This window comes from Balaenoptera musculus, chromosome 3 (genome assembly GCF_009873245.2).
Source record: "Balaenoptera musculus isolate JJ_BM4_2016_0621 chromosome 3, mBalMus1.pri.v3, whole genome shotgun sequence".
NCBI lineage: Eukaryota > Metazoa > Chordata > Mammalia > Artiodactyla > Balaenopteridae > Balaenoptera > Balaenoptera musculus.
The window spans coordinates 156,739,125-156,754,276 of NC_045787.1; the positions used below are offsets into that span (position 1 = coordinate 156,739,125).

Sequence of the window (15,152 nt, forward strand, 5' to 3'; positions counted from 1 at the left end):
TGATATAGAACATGTGTGTGTATAAGTCTGTACACATGGCATGTATATAAAAATCCTTCACACTTCTAGCAGTGTGTACTGGGTATTGTAAAGGGGCACTGTGATGATACTTCACAAACCAGATGGGAAAGATGCATTAATAGCCACAGGTGACGGTAAGGAGCAATTCAAGAAAATGTACAGATTTAACCAAAATTTGTCATGAATTTTGGCATTGAGACTGTCTTCATACTATGTATATATAATAGACAAACATTTCATTTTATAGTAAGTGTTAGCACAGCCGAATACCTGAATTCAGGCAAGCAACACAATTCACTGAAGTGCACCCTATGGAAATGTATCTGGATTAAGTTTCTCCACTTAAAAAATGGGTGCAACCAGAGTAAAAGTAGTAAATGGGCGCAAGGGAGTGTGAAAGGTGACAAACCATTGGCAAACAATTACAAGGCCAGTACTGAGGCCAAATTCGAGAGCAGGTGGTTAGAGACAAAGGTAAGTTCAAAGGGCTATGTGCTGCACCTCACTGGGAAGGAGGCAGGACTCCGCTGGGCTCTGAAACTTTACTGGCGTTGGGTAAAAACCTCGGCTCTCCGCCACCTCGTAAGGGACCCTCCGGGCAGAACCAAGATGGCGCGCAGCATCAAAGAGGCTCCTGTGTCACGTGTGAGGGAGCGCCGGGGGGGCGGAGGCGTGGCCTCGAGGGAGTCGGTCAGGCCCCGCCCTTGAGGTGGGGCCAGGGACTGTCAGTAGAAGGAGGGGGTAGGACCTTGAGGAGGGGCGCCACGGCGCTGGTGGAGGCTGCAGCTACGTCCGCGCCTGCTCGGCTCCCTAGGACGCGTCGGGCTCCCGGGGTCCGGGGTGGCTTCTTGCTCGAATACGAGCAGCCCGGCCTTCAGTGATTGCAGGCAGGTGAGCGTCCAGAGCCCGGGTTGGGGAAGGATGCCTCTTTTTCCCACTTCCAGCTCCCCTCACAGTTTGGGGAGGGGGTCTCAGTCTAGCGGTTCTTGGGAAACAGCACCTTTTTACTCAAATGTGTCGTCTCCTTTAGACTTCGCTACTGCTTCTTCTGCCGCCCCTCACCAGCCTTTGCAGTGCCCTGTGCCCTTGGAGGTGAGAATGGGGGGGACGATGCCCGATTTGCGGGGAGGCCGTGGAGTTCGCCTTCAGCTCCATCAGCTTGGGGGAGGGGGGGCTGAGTTGGCAACTCTCCCGGTGGGAACTGGATGGACTGCGCCCTCATTTCCCCTCCAGGAGAGTCAGAGAAGAAGCGCCTGGGCCAGGTCCGCTCCTTTGGCACAAGAGGTACTGAGGTCTTCGCTCTTCCCGGGGGTCTTATTCCTTCCCACGTTGCTCATATCACCCGTTCTTAATATTGCTAGCTCTCCATTCCTCGAACTGCCAGTCTCAGGCTGTGCCAGAGATGCCCCCGTCTCTGCAGTGCCAGGGCGGTGGAGTGGAAGGAGCGGCCAATCCGAGGTCTGGTGAAGGTGGGGTTGAGGGTGGGCGCAACCATAAGAGAGTGCTGGAATACAGATTCCTGAGCTGGGAGGGTGGGAGTGGGGAACTGACTTTCCACCACGCAGTAGGGATGTTTTCCCCGTACAGTTTGGTGGTGGGTGGGAAGAGAGAGGTCCGGTTGAAGGACTTGGAAACGAGGTGTGGCTGGGTTTTTTGTTTTGAGGAGGAGGGATTGAGGACAAGGTGCCACCAAGTGCTGATGTCACCTTTGAGGAGAGGTATGCTGGTAGAGGGGTCGGGGAATTGGGGCTGCTGTCCTATGTGGTGAGCAAGTGGTTAAGGAGGAGACTCTGCTTAGCATGGAGATGCCCTCCTGGCGGGAGCTTAAGGGGCTCCTCCAGTAGCCACGTTTCAGGTTCTTCCCTCAGTCTTCCCCGTTGGAACTGGTACCTAGTACTTTGTTTGACATCCAACAAACATTAATTGGGCACCTACTATAATGCCAGACACCATGCTAGGTGCTAAGTCTTCTGAAGGCAATTTAGGGCTATGGAGCACCTGAAAGGTACACACAGTAGACACTGTTAACAGCTCTGCACACCGCCAGGCCCCCCTCCCCGCCCCCAGCCCCAATTTTGTTACATTGCTATTAGATTAGAAAAATCCAGAGCCCTGTCCACATCCTTTCAAATAACTGTCTGAACTGGATTCCAACCCATCCACCCCCTACCACTATTAATCAGCAGGCAGTCCCAAGGAAAGCTACCTTAGCAAAAGGAACAGTTTGAATGATTTCCTTTGGCTATTTTCTAGGACTTTGTCCTGAGGTGTGAGGAGGCTGCCTGGGATAAAAGGTATCTCAAGATAAAAATGAGACAATGAATGGCACAATGGTTATCGGGGGCCAAGAATGCACTAGACACCCAGCACAATGGGAGACACCATCTCTGGAAGATAGAAGAGTGGGGGTGGGGGGATGTGAAAAGGAAATCTCGTCCAGTGGCATCTGGGCATGTGCAGCTGAGCACGTCATGATGCCGGAACTGTGGTATGTATAAGGAAGGTCTGGCAGATGGGTGCTAAGGAGGGACTGGAGGGGCAGGGCAGGGCAGGCAGCCAGGCTGCTGGGTCTCCTCTCTAGGAGATTGCTGAAATCTTAGAGCTGGAAAGAGCTGTCAGGGATTGCTTGTGGATCCTTTCAGAGAGAGCCTCTGAGGATAGCAGGGTGAGAGCTAGGGAGAGGAGCAGGGCCAGGGAGGTGGGGGCCAATGGGGCTTTAGGATATGGGGGAGATATCTGAGGTCTTTCTGTGCCAGGGATACTCTACTCTGGGGCTTTAGGCCCTTGGATGGGTTGACATAGAAACAACGTGTGGTTTCTGAGTGGTATGGAGTTGTGTGTGGTGTGTGTGTACTGGAGAGGAGGAGTTGGTATGGAGCAGGGAGGACTGAGTGAAAGCTGCCTCAGAGTCTAGGTCCCAGGTAGGGAATTGGGAGAAATGGAGGGGAGGGAGTGGGGTCAGAGGGAGGGGTGAGTGTGTACTGCAGCCACATGAAGTCACCATATGTCCCCCCTCTGGCCTGCTTGCTCACTGAGCTATAATTAGCTCTGGAGGGCATGTGGTGCTGGCTCACAGGAGTGTGGCACTTGGGATGGCCAGCAGAGTAAAGAGTACTCAGAGAGGTGCTGGTGCTGGGCGAACTCTGAGAGGGGGTGTTTCTAGGGGACCTTTGCTGAATTGGGAGTGGCCTGTTAGGAACTGAGAATGTCATGGGGAAATAGCAGTGGGGGAAGGAGCTCTAAGCCAGGATGGTATGAAACTCCAGGGCTGGCAGAGCCTGAGGACTCCCGTCTTATCTTCTGGCCGCTGGCTCACCAGTCACACAAGAAGCATGATTGCTGCCCAGCTCGTTGCTCTGCTTTCAGAGAGCATTGGGAGCTGCAGCCCCCCACCTCCCTCAAGTGTCTTCTGTTCCCCCAGGTGAAGTTAGTTCTAATCCAGAGCAGCTTCTTGCCTGTCAGTCAGGGGCTGAGAGGCCTTGGCTGGGGTTGCTTCATTCTCAAAGAGCTGGAGGAGAAACTATCACCAGTTAATTCAATTGGTCATACTCCAAGTGGTGCTCAGTGCTGACCCCCAGGCTGTGCCAGAGACTGAATATTTGATCACATGCTACTCTGTATTGCTCCCAAATGATTACTTATATATCTTATGTTCTTTCAAGTAGACTGTGAACTTCTTAAGGGTAAAGATTGTATCTTACTTGCCTTTTGTATCCATAACAATTCCTAGCTAAGTAAGTAATCTACTACAGCATAGGAAATCTACTCACAGTAATCGTTGGATTGAATTAAAGAGGTCTGTCTTCAGATCCCCTGGGATCAATGAAGCCTCCTTGCAACTAGAAATATTTAACCAGGAGCAGAGGATCCTCTGGGGACCCAATACAGTGGTATTACATCAGAGGGAGAATTAGATTCTATAGGCAGTGAAGTGAAAATTCCTAAATCTCCCATAAAACCATGGTATGTGGTTTAGGTTTATAACTCTGAATAATAATACTAATGTACAGATATAGTATATATTATAGAGTAATTATAAAAATACATAATGTATACAATGATTTAAAAGAGTATTTAAGTACAAGTATAATTTTGTAGTTAAGTGTCAGATGAAATAGCTGGTTTGCATTTAGAGGCCTTTATTGCTCACTTTGCCCAGCCAGCGGAATTTAATTTATTCTCATAAATTAAATGCATGTCTGATGTGACTTCATGGCCACTGTCTTCAGATAGATAACTGTCATTTTAAAGGAGAGATAGGTTTCCATTTAATTTAAGAAAAACTTCCTTAGGACAATGAGGGATTCCTCATTTAGTAGTGAGCTCCTTATTCCTGAAGGATAATCAAGTAAAGACTGAACTGTCAGGGATGTTGTGGAAGGAGCTCCCTCCCAGGGTGGGAGGTTGGCCTGCATGACGTCAGAAAACCATTCAAGCAGGGATCTGCAGTTCCAAGTACGGGCAGGGGTGGGCGTGGGCACTGGATGATAGAGGTTCTTGACAGCTACTACAGAAGAGGATTTTCCTGTGTTTAGCTTAGAGCAGGGGTCCCCAACCCCCAGGCCGCAGACAGGTACCAGTCCAAGGCCTGTTAGGAACCAGGCAGCACAGCAGGAGGTGAGTGGTGGGCCAGCGAGCGAACCTTCATCTGCCGCTTCCCATCGCTCCCCATCTCTCACATTACCACCTGAACAATGCCCCCGCCAACACCGTCCGTGGAAAAATTGTCTTCTACGAAACCAGTCCCTGGTGCCAAAAAGGTTGCGGACCGCTGGCTTAGAGGATAGCTGCTGAGAGGAGGGCCTGGGAAGTGCGGCCAGGCCAGGAGCTTGGCGTTGACTGTTCCATGAGGAGTGAGCATTCTGGGAGACTTAGGGGGTGACCACCGCCATCTCTAATGCACACGGAGCCCTGGGCTTGGGAGATTAGGCAGTGGAGCTCTGATGGATGGTGGTAAGTAGAAGGGTAGGCTGGGACCAGTTCCTTGACCTCAGCTCACACTAGGCCAGTTGTGGAGTACCCCAAAATTTTGGCCCTTGTTTGGGACAGAGCACATGGAACAAGTGGAATTTTCATTCCTTCATTATTATCCTCATCCTTCCCTCCTTTCCTTCTCATACATTCTCACAGAAATTCAGGACCACATATACTCTTATACTCTTTCATGACCAGTGATACGCTTTCATGATCATGCACACACACAAAGCTCTCACGGCACCCATGAGCTCTTATGAACATACATGATTTCATGACTCCCAGATGCATTCTTATGACTGCACACACACATGCATTCTCACGACCACAGTCGTATACCATCATGAGCCCTGACATACACTTATGACCACACACATCCACACACAATCTCACCGTTATACATACCCACTTATGCTCTCTCATGCACATGCGCTCAGGACCCCATTTTCATGACCATACTCTTACACACACACACACATGCTTCTCTTTCATGATTACACATTTACACCACAAATTCTCATAACTATGCACTTACACACTCTGTTGTGTGAATATACATGCCTTCCCCCACGTTCTCTCTGTGTCATAACCACATATAGCCCCCACACTTTTGTGACCACATACACTTACGCACTTTTGGTGGTGCCTACATTTCTCTGGGCAGTTCTGTGTACTCTGGACCTTTCACACCCCAGCACCTGGCAGCACTCCCTTCTGGTGTTCCTGATTACCCCTGAGCAGTTCTGTTTTCTGCTATGTGACAGCTCTCTAATCTGATGGGCTGACCTACTAATGTAGAAACTTGTGGGCAGTTTTTTGTGAACACCAGAGGACCCATATTCGTTCCACACAGACCTCTAGTTTGAAAGATTTTTATCCTCCAAATAAATGACATTTATTACTTTGTTTCTTCTTTTGCAAACATTATTTGAAGACATCTATAAGTGTTAATCAATGGCTCTGATTAACAGAAGATGGTTAGGTTTACTGTACTTAATGATGTAAGTTCAGCGAAAGCCAGGTCCTGCCTATCTTAGCTTTTGTAAATAAATGATCTCTACTAGACATTTAGAATGTGGGTCCCCAGTGTCACCTGTGTAGCCTTCCCAGGTTTTTTTCTCTGTTGCATTGATGTGCTGCCTCTCTGAGAGAACATGTATTTATTTTAGCAGAGGTCTCTGTAGACAATACTTACCAGGGATCTTCTAACCTCTTTTTAGGCTTGGAACCCTTTTATACAAATGAAACCTTAATCAGATGTCCAGTAAAATTGACAGACTTGGAGTTGATGAGATTAAAGAAAGGAAAGAGAGTTCAGAGCCCTTTGTGTCTGTCTCACCTCTTTCCCCTTTTTTCGTCCTGGGCTGCCCCAAAGGTACTCTATCATAAAGCCCAGTTTGCAAATCCCTGGCTTAATTTAAAGAGGTAGTTGTGGTGGCTGTAATTTTGGTTATTTTAGAAGCGGAACTATTTTGGAGGTGCACAGAGACTTTCAGTCCTCCTTTCCCCACTAGCCTTTGACATTAGTCCTCCTGGGGTGGTGAGAATGCGAGTAACCATACGGCTAGGCATGCCCGGGGCAGCTGCAGTTTATATCTGTGTCCTGGTGTGGTTGTTAACAGTGCCTCCATTCACTATCCTGGTTTGGACAGAAAGTTGTTTGCTTACCCAAATGATAGGCCATGTCTTAGCAAGAGGTGGTTCATAACTAACTCCTGGGGAGCAGCTGGAGAGATGGGCTTCACAGATATGGGCCCAGAGGAACCTGTCAGATAGAGAGGCCTCTTCCTGAATCAACTGAATGTGCCGACATTCAGAAGTTGAGTATCTGGGCTGGCAGTCAGTGCTAACCTGTGCTTGGGTAGCATTTTATACTTTTCAGAACAGTTTCATGTCTCTTAACTCCTTTGACCCTCATGACACCCTGTATGATCACTGTATCGTGTTGTGTGTTATGACCTTCATTTTCCAGATTTGGGAACCTGATGCCCAGAGAAAGTCTAACTGCTGGCCTTTTAGGGGCCCAGGGAACTGGATGATTTAGAAGTGATTTGTGGCCAGCAGTGAGAAACTGTCAATAAAGCTTTTCCAAGAGTGTTTTCCCCTTGGAAGGCTTACTGTAGCTAATATAGATTTTTAGTTTTCTTATTGTAATTGGAGTGGGCCCAGCCTTGAGGTGCTTCAGGAGCCTGGGGTGCTAAGAGTTAACACTTACTGTTTGCTGGACACTGATGTCAACACTTTGCATATGTTAACTCTAGTAATCCTCACATCAGCTATGTGAGGTGAATATTATTATCATCTCCACTTCACAGATGAAGAACTGAGGCTCAGAGAGATTAGGTATCTTTCCAGAGTCACATGTCAGTGGAGGAGACAGCCCATCAACCTGCTCCAGAGTCTTCCTTTCAAGGCAGGAGTGGCCTCCATCTTGCTGTAAAGAAGCTTTAATTTTTCAGAGGGGAAGATAAATGAACCTATTCCCAAGCCTTGAGTCAGTATTTTCTATTTTAGAGTTCCCCTTCTTTAAAGTTGGTCAGAGATGCACTTCCCAGAATGACTCTGTCACATGTATCCATTCAGCTCCATGTATGTTAAGACCATGGTAAGTGTTGGAGCATCCAAAGATAATTAGTTTATGGTTCTCACCTTAGAGTCTTCAGATGAGTCTATGTTGCACAAACAGAGGGAAAGGCTGTGCTGGGTCCGTGGAAGAGCCAATCTTATGTATGGGGGGGAATCAGAAAAGGCTCCATGGAGAAAGTGGTATTTAAGATGAGCTTAGAAGGGTCATCAGGAGTTTCTTAGGCTAACATGGAAAGGAAGACTGAGGCAGGCCAGGTGAGGTGCTAGAAGCTCATGAGCAATAGGTGGGCTCTGGGAACATGACAGTGAGCAGAGCTAGGGAGTAGCAGGGGAGAAGGGGCTTGACTGGGCTTTGGAGAAGAGGATGAGTGAGGGCAAGTCTTCTTGGGATGTTGAGCTGGATAGGGAGAGGAACAAGGGAGGAGGAGAAGCTTCTGGATTAGAGGGAAAGAGAGGTGGGGAGTGAGACTTCATTCCACTGGGAGGATGGTATCTGAAAACCCCACAGGGTGAGGGGAGCTGAGGGCTCAGAAGAATGTGTTCTGTAGTTCCTGTGAGAATGTGGTATGGTATGGGGAACTCAGTCAGTCTCCTTACAACTCAGTATGGAGCCAGCTAGGCAGTAGATGGAGAGAATTGGGTAGGTGGTAGATGAGACAGGTCACTTCCAATGGGGAAGTGGCTGCCTCATGACCATGATGCCTGCTATGCAGAGGCCTTCGCTCAAGCTAGAGGAGGATCAGTGGAGGAGGGCCGAGGTGAGCTATCTCTAGGCTGCCATCTCCCTGGATGAAGGCGAGAAGGGCCGGGGCCCAAGTGCCTTGGCCTCTTGGAAGAAACACGATGCCTGAAGGAGTCATGTCCACTCCCTCTTCCTCCATCCCCTACCCCTCTTTGGAGTCAGACTGGAATTGAATCCTAGCTCTTCCTCTTACTAGCTGTATAGACTTGATTACATGACTTAAGTCCCAATTCTCACATCTGTGAAATGAGAAGAAGAATTGTGTCTTCCTTGCAAGGAACTGTGAGGATTAAAGTAAGTTAATATATGTCCACTGACAACACAGTGTCTGGCACATGGTAAATATTGAATAAATCATAGTTGCTATTATAATTGTTATTATTTTCCTAGATGACCACTTCCCTCCCCATTTTCTCAGGTCTTCACCCTACCTCCAATTGGGTGGGTATCAGACCTTCCTCTTTTACCTCTTTACCTTGAAGCGCCCACTTTGTGTGGCTCATGGCCCACTTAGACTTGAGCACAGCTCCTGGAAGCTTTGCCCTGGCCCTTTGGCTTCTATGGGAGCTGGTAGCTTTGCCTTTGCTGAGCTGTCTCACCATGGTGGGGCCTGCCATCTGGCAGGGCAGTGGGGAGCCAGCCTGTCTGTGTGTGCATGTGGCCAGCTAGAGCATCAGACCCAAGTGCCCATCCCTCCTGTTTGTTAGGGAAAGATGGGGGTGATTTTTGGGGAGCCAAAGAGGCCTCAGAGTCTGCCTCTTCTGTGTTTATAAGCCCAGAGGCCTGGTTTTCATCTGATCCCTCCCTCCTCACACACACATAAGCTCAGTCTGGAGCCCTTCTCTGTTGTGTCACAGCCTGCCCACACTCCTCACTGGCAAAACCCCTCACATATGTTTGCTTTGGGGGCTGGTAGCTTTCACCTCTGAATCAGGACTTGTGAGTGTTACTTAGAAATTATGCAGGAGTTGAGGAGGCTTCTGTTAAGCTGAGATGATAATTGCGCTATTTAAAGATGGCCATGGAACCAGAAAGAGCCAGGCGTCCCGACGTGGCTGTCTTCAAGCTCCCTTCTGCTCACCATGCTTGTGCAGTTTGTGGGGACAGGGATAGGAAGTCCTGGACAGTCATCTCAGGGACATCTGTCTGGCATACATCTCTGGCCTCATCTTCAACCTGCTCTACATGATGCCAGTTCACTAGGGGAAGTGGAGTCGCTACCTGGCTCTTGGTTTGGAAGGAGGCTGGGAAAGGGCTGATGGCACTGAAGCCAGCTTCTCAGTTACCAGAATGACTAGGAGGATTTGAGGAGGCCAAGTCAGACCAAATAGCCAGCACATCACTGTAGGCAGCCTGAGGTCCTATGTTTCCTTCCTGAGAACTTCCCAACTGCTTTCCTATAAGGAACCATAAAAAACCCACCCACAGGCCCACCTTTGCCCACTACTAAGGTAATTCATACTCCCCTACAATGGTGGGGTGCTTTCTGCTTTTCTAAACTCTTTATCCATGATCTCATCCCTCTGAGGTGGACTAAATAAGGGTTGTGGCTTCTGTCTTACAGTAGAGGCCTTAGTAGGTCATGACAAGCCCAAGGTCACTCAGCTGGTCTGTGGCAGAACTGCAGCTCAGGTCGCCAGAGTCCCCGCTCTGGACTCCTTCCTCTATATTACACTGCAGGCTGCCTGGAGATCTGTTGGATTGAGTCCCTGAGCTCCTGAGCACATTATACTCTTTTCCAAAAGACAGCCTTTGCCACAGGGGCCCCCTTCCCCAGACTGGCCTTCTCTTCTGCTTCTCATTTCTTCTTGGGATGGGGGTAGGGGAGTGGGAAGGGATGAGGGTCTGGCTGTTGATGAGCTTGGAGAGGTATGATGGGGCCAATGTGGCCTTTAAACCTCACAGATTGGAGCTTTAGGGTGAAGTGGGTGGGAGAATCAGAGGACTTGCTGTTATTAACATTAGTGAGATGGCACCTCTGGCAAGACTGGGGTAGCAGCCCCTCCTATCTGCTCCCAGCTGCTCTGTGGGGCAGTGATGTTGGGGTAAGGTAGGGTGCAGACCAAGGTGCTACTTTTCACCTCTTGGAACCCTGCCCTTTACGGTGGCTGTGCGGCTTGGGGAATGGATCCCTGGATCAGAGTGTGTATCCAGTTTCTGTGTCTGGGAACATGTGTATGTCCTAAGTCTCCAAGTTCCTGTGTCGCCCTGTGTGCATGTGTGGGCACGCCCACATGCTGCCTGAACTACTGGGCCCTCTGGGAATGGCTGTGGGTATGAGCTTGGGAGTTCTCAAGCTGGCACTCTAACTTTTATCTTATCCAGGCCCAAGTTCCTCCCCAGCCTCACCTTGGCTATCCCCCATTTCTGGGGGAGGGGATAAGAGGATGACAGGGGGTTCAGGTAGAAGAGACTTGGCCCGTTTTTGGTTCCCCTGCTAGGTTCAACCTTGCCACAGGCCAGAGGTTCCCTGTGTCTGACTTTTCACCTCACACTGGGTCCAGATGCCGCCTGTCCTCTCCCTGACCCTCCCAGTCTGCCTATTGCCCAGTCTGCTACCTGAGGGGTGAACAGGAAGCTGTCCCTGTGTCTCCCAAATGGGGATGGGGTAGGGAAGGAAGGAAAGCACCATTTACAGGGCTTCTCTGAGTGTTCATCACTGTGCTGGGTGTCTCACATCCCATCTCTCATAAAACAGGAGCTCTGAAGACAGCTCCCTCTGAAAACTGATTAAGGTGGTAGCCTTCCAGCAGTGAGCAGGGAGGTTGGAACCTGATGGCAGGCAGAAATCCCTAGCTGCATGCTGCCTTCCTCGGTTCACCTTCCTTTGCTCTGACCACTGGGATTCCCTGTGCCAGGCTCAAGGCGTTACTGCCAGGCTGTGCACATGCTAATCACCCTAGCTGGTGACTTCTGACAGTGCCAGCATTGGGCAGTTACATGGAGGGAGAAGATTCCCAGACATGAGCAGGGGCCCCACATGGAAGCCCTGCCCTAGGAGAGTAACATCTCCCCCACCTACCAACATCAATCCTTTACATCATTCTGCCTCTGCTCCAACCCAGAGGTGGTAGGCCATGAGTTCAGAATGGAAGCCTGCTGTCTGCCAGGTTTCAGGAGTAGGGGATGACTTGAGCCAGAGCCTCCTCCCTGAATGATGGGCATGGAGCAGGTCAGGGCTGTCTGCCTGCCCCAGTGTCCAGCCTGTGCCTTTTCAAGGAGCCATGTTGTGCCAGTGGTCAGGGTAGGAGCTACTCTCTCCCTGTTTCCTACGAACCCAGTAGTCCATCCTGTATGGGACTCATACCCACTAAGAGCCCTTTAACCCCTTCTGTGCTTGCCTTGGCCTGAATGTGGGGGAGAAACCTATGGGGTGGGGCAGGGACCCTATTTCCTCTCCTCCCACTCTCAAAGCCCCAGGTCTCAGGAGGACTCTGGGCAGCCTTCCGGCTGCTCCCTTGCCGCTTACTGAATTATTTCTATATTTGGCCAGCAAGCCACATGGGTGGGGGAACCACTCCACTGCAGCTGCACTTCTGACAGCTGTGGGTGGGGGAAGCTGGTGACAGAGGCTACAGCAGTGGGCATGTGCATTTCTTGGGAGAACTAAGGAAGGCACCATCTGAGTGAGTAAGCCCAGAGAAGCGGCACGCACCAACTCCCCACCCTCTTCCCCCACGTTCTGGTCCAGGTTCCTGCCTCCTCTCCCCTCACCCACCTCCTGGATGCCCTTCTCTGCTCAGCTGTTTCTCACAACAATCTCTTCTCCAACAGACCACTGCCCTCCAGAAACGATGGTTGTCGCTGGACCCAGCTGGGACTCTGCCAGGCTCCAGTGCTCAGTCTAAGGAAAGGGCCCTCTTCCAGCCCTGCTCTCCCTGTCTGTCATGGCCACACTCAGCTGCTGCCTCCTTGCCTGGGGACATAGGGCACCCAGCCCCAGCGCTGAGAGGTTAAACCAGGCCCTCTTGCTCCATTTCACAGGGGCACTCTGGGCACCAGGCCCCTTTCAGACCGAGAGCAACTGATGCCATGGGAGAAGCCCCTGCCCATCTGTTCACTCACCTGGCACTGCCTGCTCTGAGACCCCTACACGGGTCGCCCTGGAGGTGCCAACCCTGTGAACCCCTCCCCTGTGCCCTGACACTGAGAAAGCCCTGCCCACCCCCACCATGTGTGAAGTGATGCCCACAATCAACGAGGGGGACCCCCTGGGGCCTCCCCATGGAACGGATGCTGACGCCAACTTTGAGCAGCTGATGATGAACATGCTGGATGAGCGGGAGAAGTTGCTAGAGTCCCTTCGGGAGAGTCAGGAGACTTTGGCGGCGACACAGAGCTGGCTCCAGGATGCCCTGCATGAGCGAGACCAGCTCCAGCGCCACCTTAACTCTGCCCTTCCCCAGGTAAGGCCTGATAGTCTGCATCTCCCTCATCCCCTCCCCTCACCCAGCCTTTCAGAGCCCTCAACTTCTGGGTCCTCAGCTCTCTTCATCTATTAGCATCTCAACAAAGGGAATTCACAGAGCATTTACTCTCCTTCACCTTGCTTCATAATACTTTTCCCTGTTACTCCCAAGCTCCTCAGGCTGAAATTGGCTCCACCTGGAGAAAAGGATGGACTTTGATGCAGGAAGAGAACCCAGCCTTAGTTGCCAACTGCAGTGAACCCATGCAGCCAGAAGGTGGCAGGCTGTACTGGAAAGACACCTCCACCTTGGCTGCTCCTCACCAGTGTCCTATTCTTGGAAGTGGTGGGTGGCGAACCACAGAGAATGGAGATGGGAGAAGCCTTAGAGGTTATCTAGTCCACCTCTCATTGCACAGATGAAAAAAACAAGAGGCATCACATGGAAAATTATAGGCAGAGCTGTGATACCCCTCTTATTCTCCTCAATCAACATGACTACTAGCAATAATAGTCACCATTTATTGTGTTTTCTGTGTGCTAAGCACTTTGACTGGAATTTCCTTCACTAAATTCCACAGCGATGAAGTTAGTGCTGTTATCGCCATCATCTCTAATTTACAAATGATGAAGCTGAAACTTGAGGAGATTGGTAAACTGCTCATGGCCACCCTGCCTGTGGGGGTGCTGCAAGGGTTAGGGAGGCAGCCCTGAGGGGCCACACTGCTCAGGACTCAGCTCCAGGCCCTCTCCCCACGTGTGGGGAGAAGAACCAGAGTGGCTGAGTTTCCTACCCAGGGTCCAGAAGGGTTCGGGGGGCAGAGTCTTGTGATGCTTTGTAGATAGGAATATGGAGCCCTGGTGAGGGACTGGGGTGGGAAATGGGCCCATCCTACCCCACTGTGTTTGGAGCCCTGAACAAGCCCTAGGATGAAGGAGTCAGTCCCTGCCCCCAGGGAGCTCGTACACTAGAAAGGAGATAGACAAGAGCCCAAATGATAGGAAGAAAATGTGGAGGAAGAGAAGAGGGGCCCCCAAAGGATTGTTAAAACAGTGTCAAGACCTAAAATAGCTGCCAGATAATTGATCCTCAGAGCAACACTTGAGGGAGGATTATCTTTCGGATTAGAGGTTCAAAGGGGTTAGGTATCTTGTCCAAGGTCACAAACGGGCAGAGCTGAGATTTGATCTCAACCTCTCACTGGGAGCTTCATGAGGGCAGGGATTATGTCTTTCCTGTTACCGTGTTTCCAGTGACCAGCACAGGAGCTGGTACATGGTAGGTGCTCACAGTGCTGGTGTTCTTAACAGTTTTCAGAGGAGGGAGGAAGCCTTCCACTGGGAAGTCTGGAAAGGTCCCAAGAAGGTGTGTCCTTTGAGATGGGCTTTGAAAGATCAGGTGTTGACAGAAGATTGGGCTTTCAGGGGTGGGGGGAGCCCACTGAGCAAAGGTGTGGAATTAAGAAGTTTACTAGTGACTGTCAACAGCGGTTACCCAGGTTGACCAGGTCTTAGGGTGTATGGAAAGGAACTGTGAGAGAGAAGCTGGAAACCAGGATAAGAAGTTTGTATTTAATGGTGTAAACAACATTGTGCTTTGGGAGATTACCCTGGCAGCAGTGTGTCAGAGGGGTTAGAGTTGGGGCGGGACGTTACTAATATCAAACCGGAAGTGAAACTCCCCTCCATCCACTTCTAAAGGGAAATGTCACTGGATTGTTGGAGAAACAGAAATACAAAATGGGAGGGAGGACATAATCAGGTTATATTGGTGGCTGGAGGGGGAAGGGGCCGCAGGGCTGACTTGGTGACTTTCTCACTCTTATATCTAACTGTATTCCCTTGCACCCTACTACATACTTGGAATGCTTCCCCTCTTGAGAAGCACATGCTTAGTAGTATGGATGGATAGGGATTTTTCTGGGGACAGTTGGTGGAAGTAAGGGACGAGTGAGAGGATCCCACCACTGACTTGGGCGTGCAGGATACTGCTTAGGTGGTGGATCCCCAAGCACTGAGGGGCCTTGGGGGTTTTCAGGAATTTGCCACCTTAACCCAGGAGCTGAGTATGTGTCGGGAGCAGCTTCTAGAGAGGGAGGAAGAGATATCAGAGCTGAAAGCAGAGCAGAATAACACAAGGGTAAGTGGGGTGACCTGGCGTGTGTTTGTGCTTTGGGGGTGGTGGGTATGACCAAGGGAGCAGGCATGGCCAGGGCCAGGACATCCCCAGCCCTATCCTAAACTCCTCCTGCCTTATATTCTGGGGTGATAGTCAGTTTGTTCAACCATCAGTGCTAGGCTTTTCACTTCTAGTTCGGGGTCATGGGAAAGGTTGGGGTCTTGGGAGAGAGGCTAGGGCAGGTATTCAGTTGGGGCAGCAGCTGTTTACCCACATGGAAGTATTTCACCATTCTAACAATG

General features: G+C 50.4%; 1 protein-coding gene across 20 annotated transcripts in view; it reads left to right on the plus strand.

The window, feature by feature from the left end:
• Positions 1-767: 767 nt before the first annotated feature.
• PPFIA4 (PTPRF interacting protein alpha 4) overlaps positions 768-15,152 on the plus strand; it is a 47,854-nt gene continuing 33,469 nt past the window's right edge. For 17 of the 20 annotated variants that reach the window (XR_005019324.1, XR_005019323.1, XR_005019325.1 and 14 more), the window contains exons 1-4: positions 768-912; positions 1,052-1,113; positions 12,098-12,729; positions 14,770-14,871. Coding sequence is in view for 11 of the 20 variants with exons in the window: in XM_036847552.1 (XP_036703447.1) it covers positions 12,496-12,729; positions 14,770-14,871 (336 nt within the window). In the remaining 9 variants the exon portion in view is untranslated. Of the gene's footprint in view, positions 913-1,051; positions 1,114-1,254; positions 1,306-12,097; positions 12,730-14,769; positions 14,872-15,152 lie in introns of all 20 variants that reach the window. The other 3 variants (XM_036847554.1, XM_036847562.1, XM_036847555.1) reach the window with 3 other exon arrangements.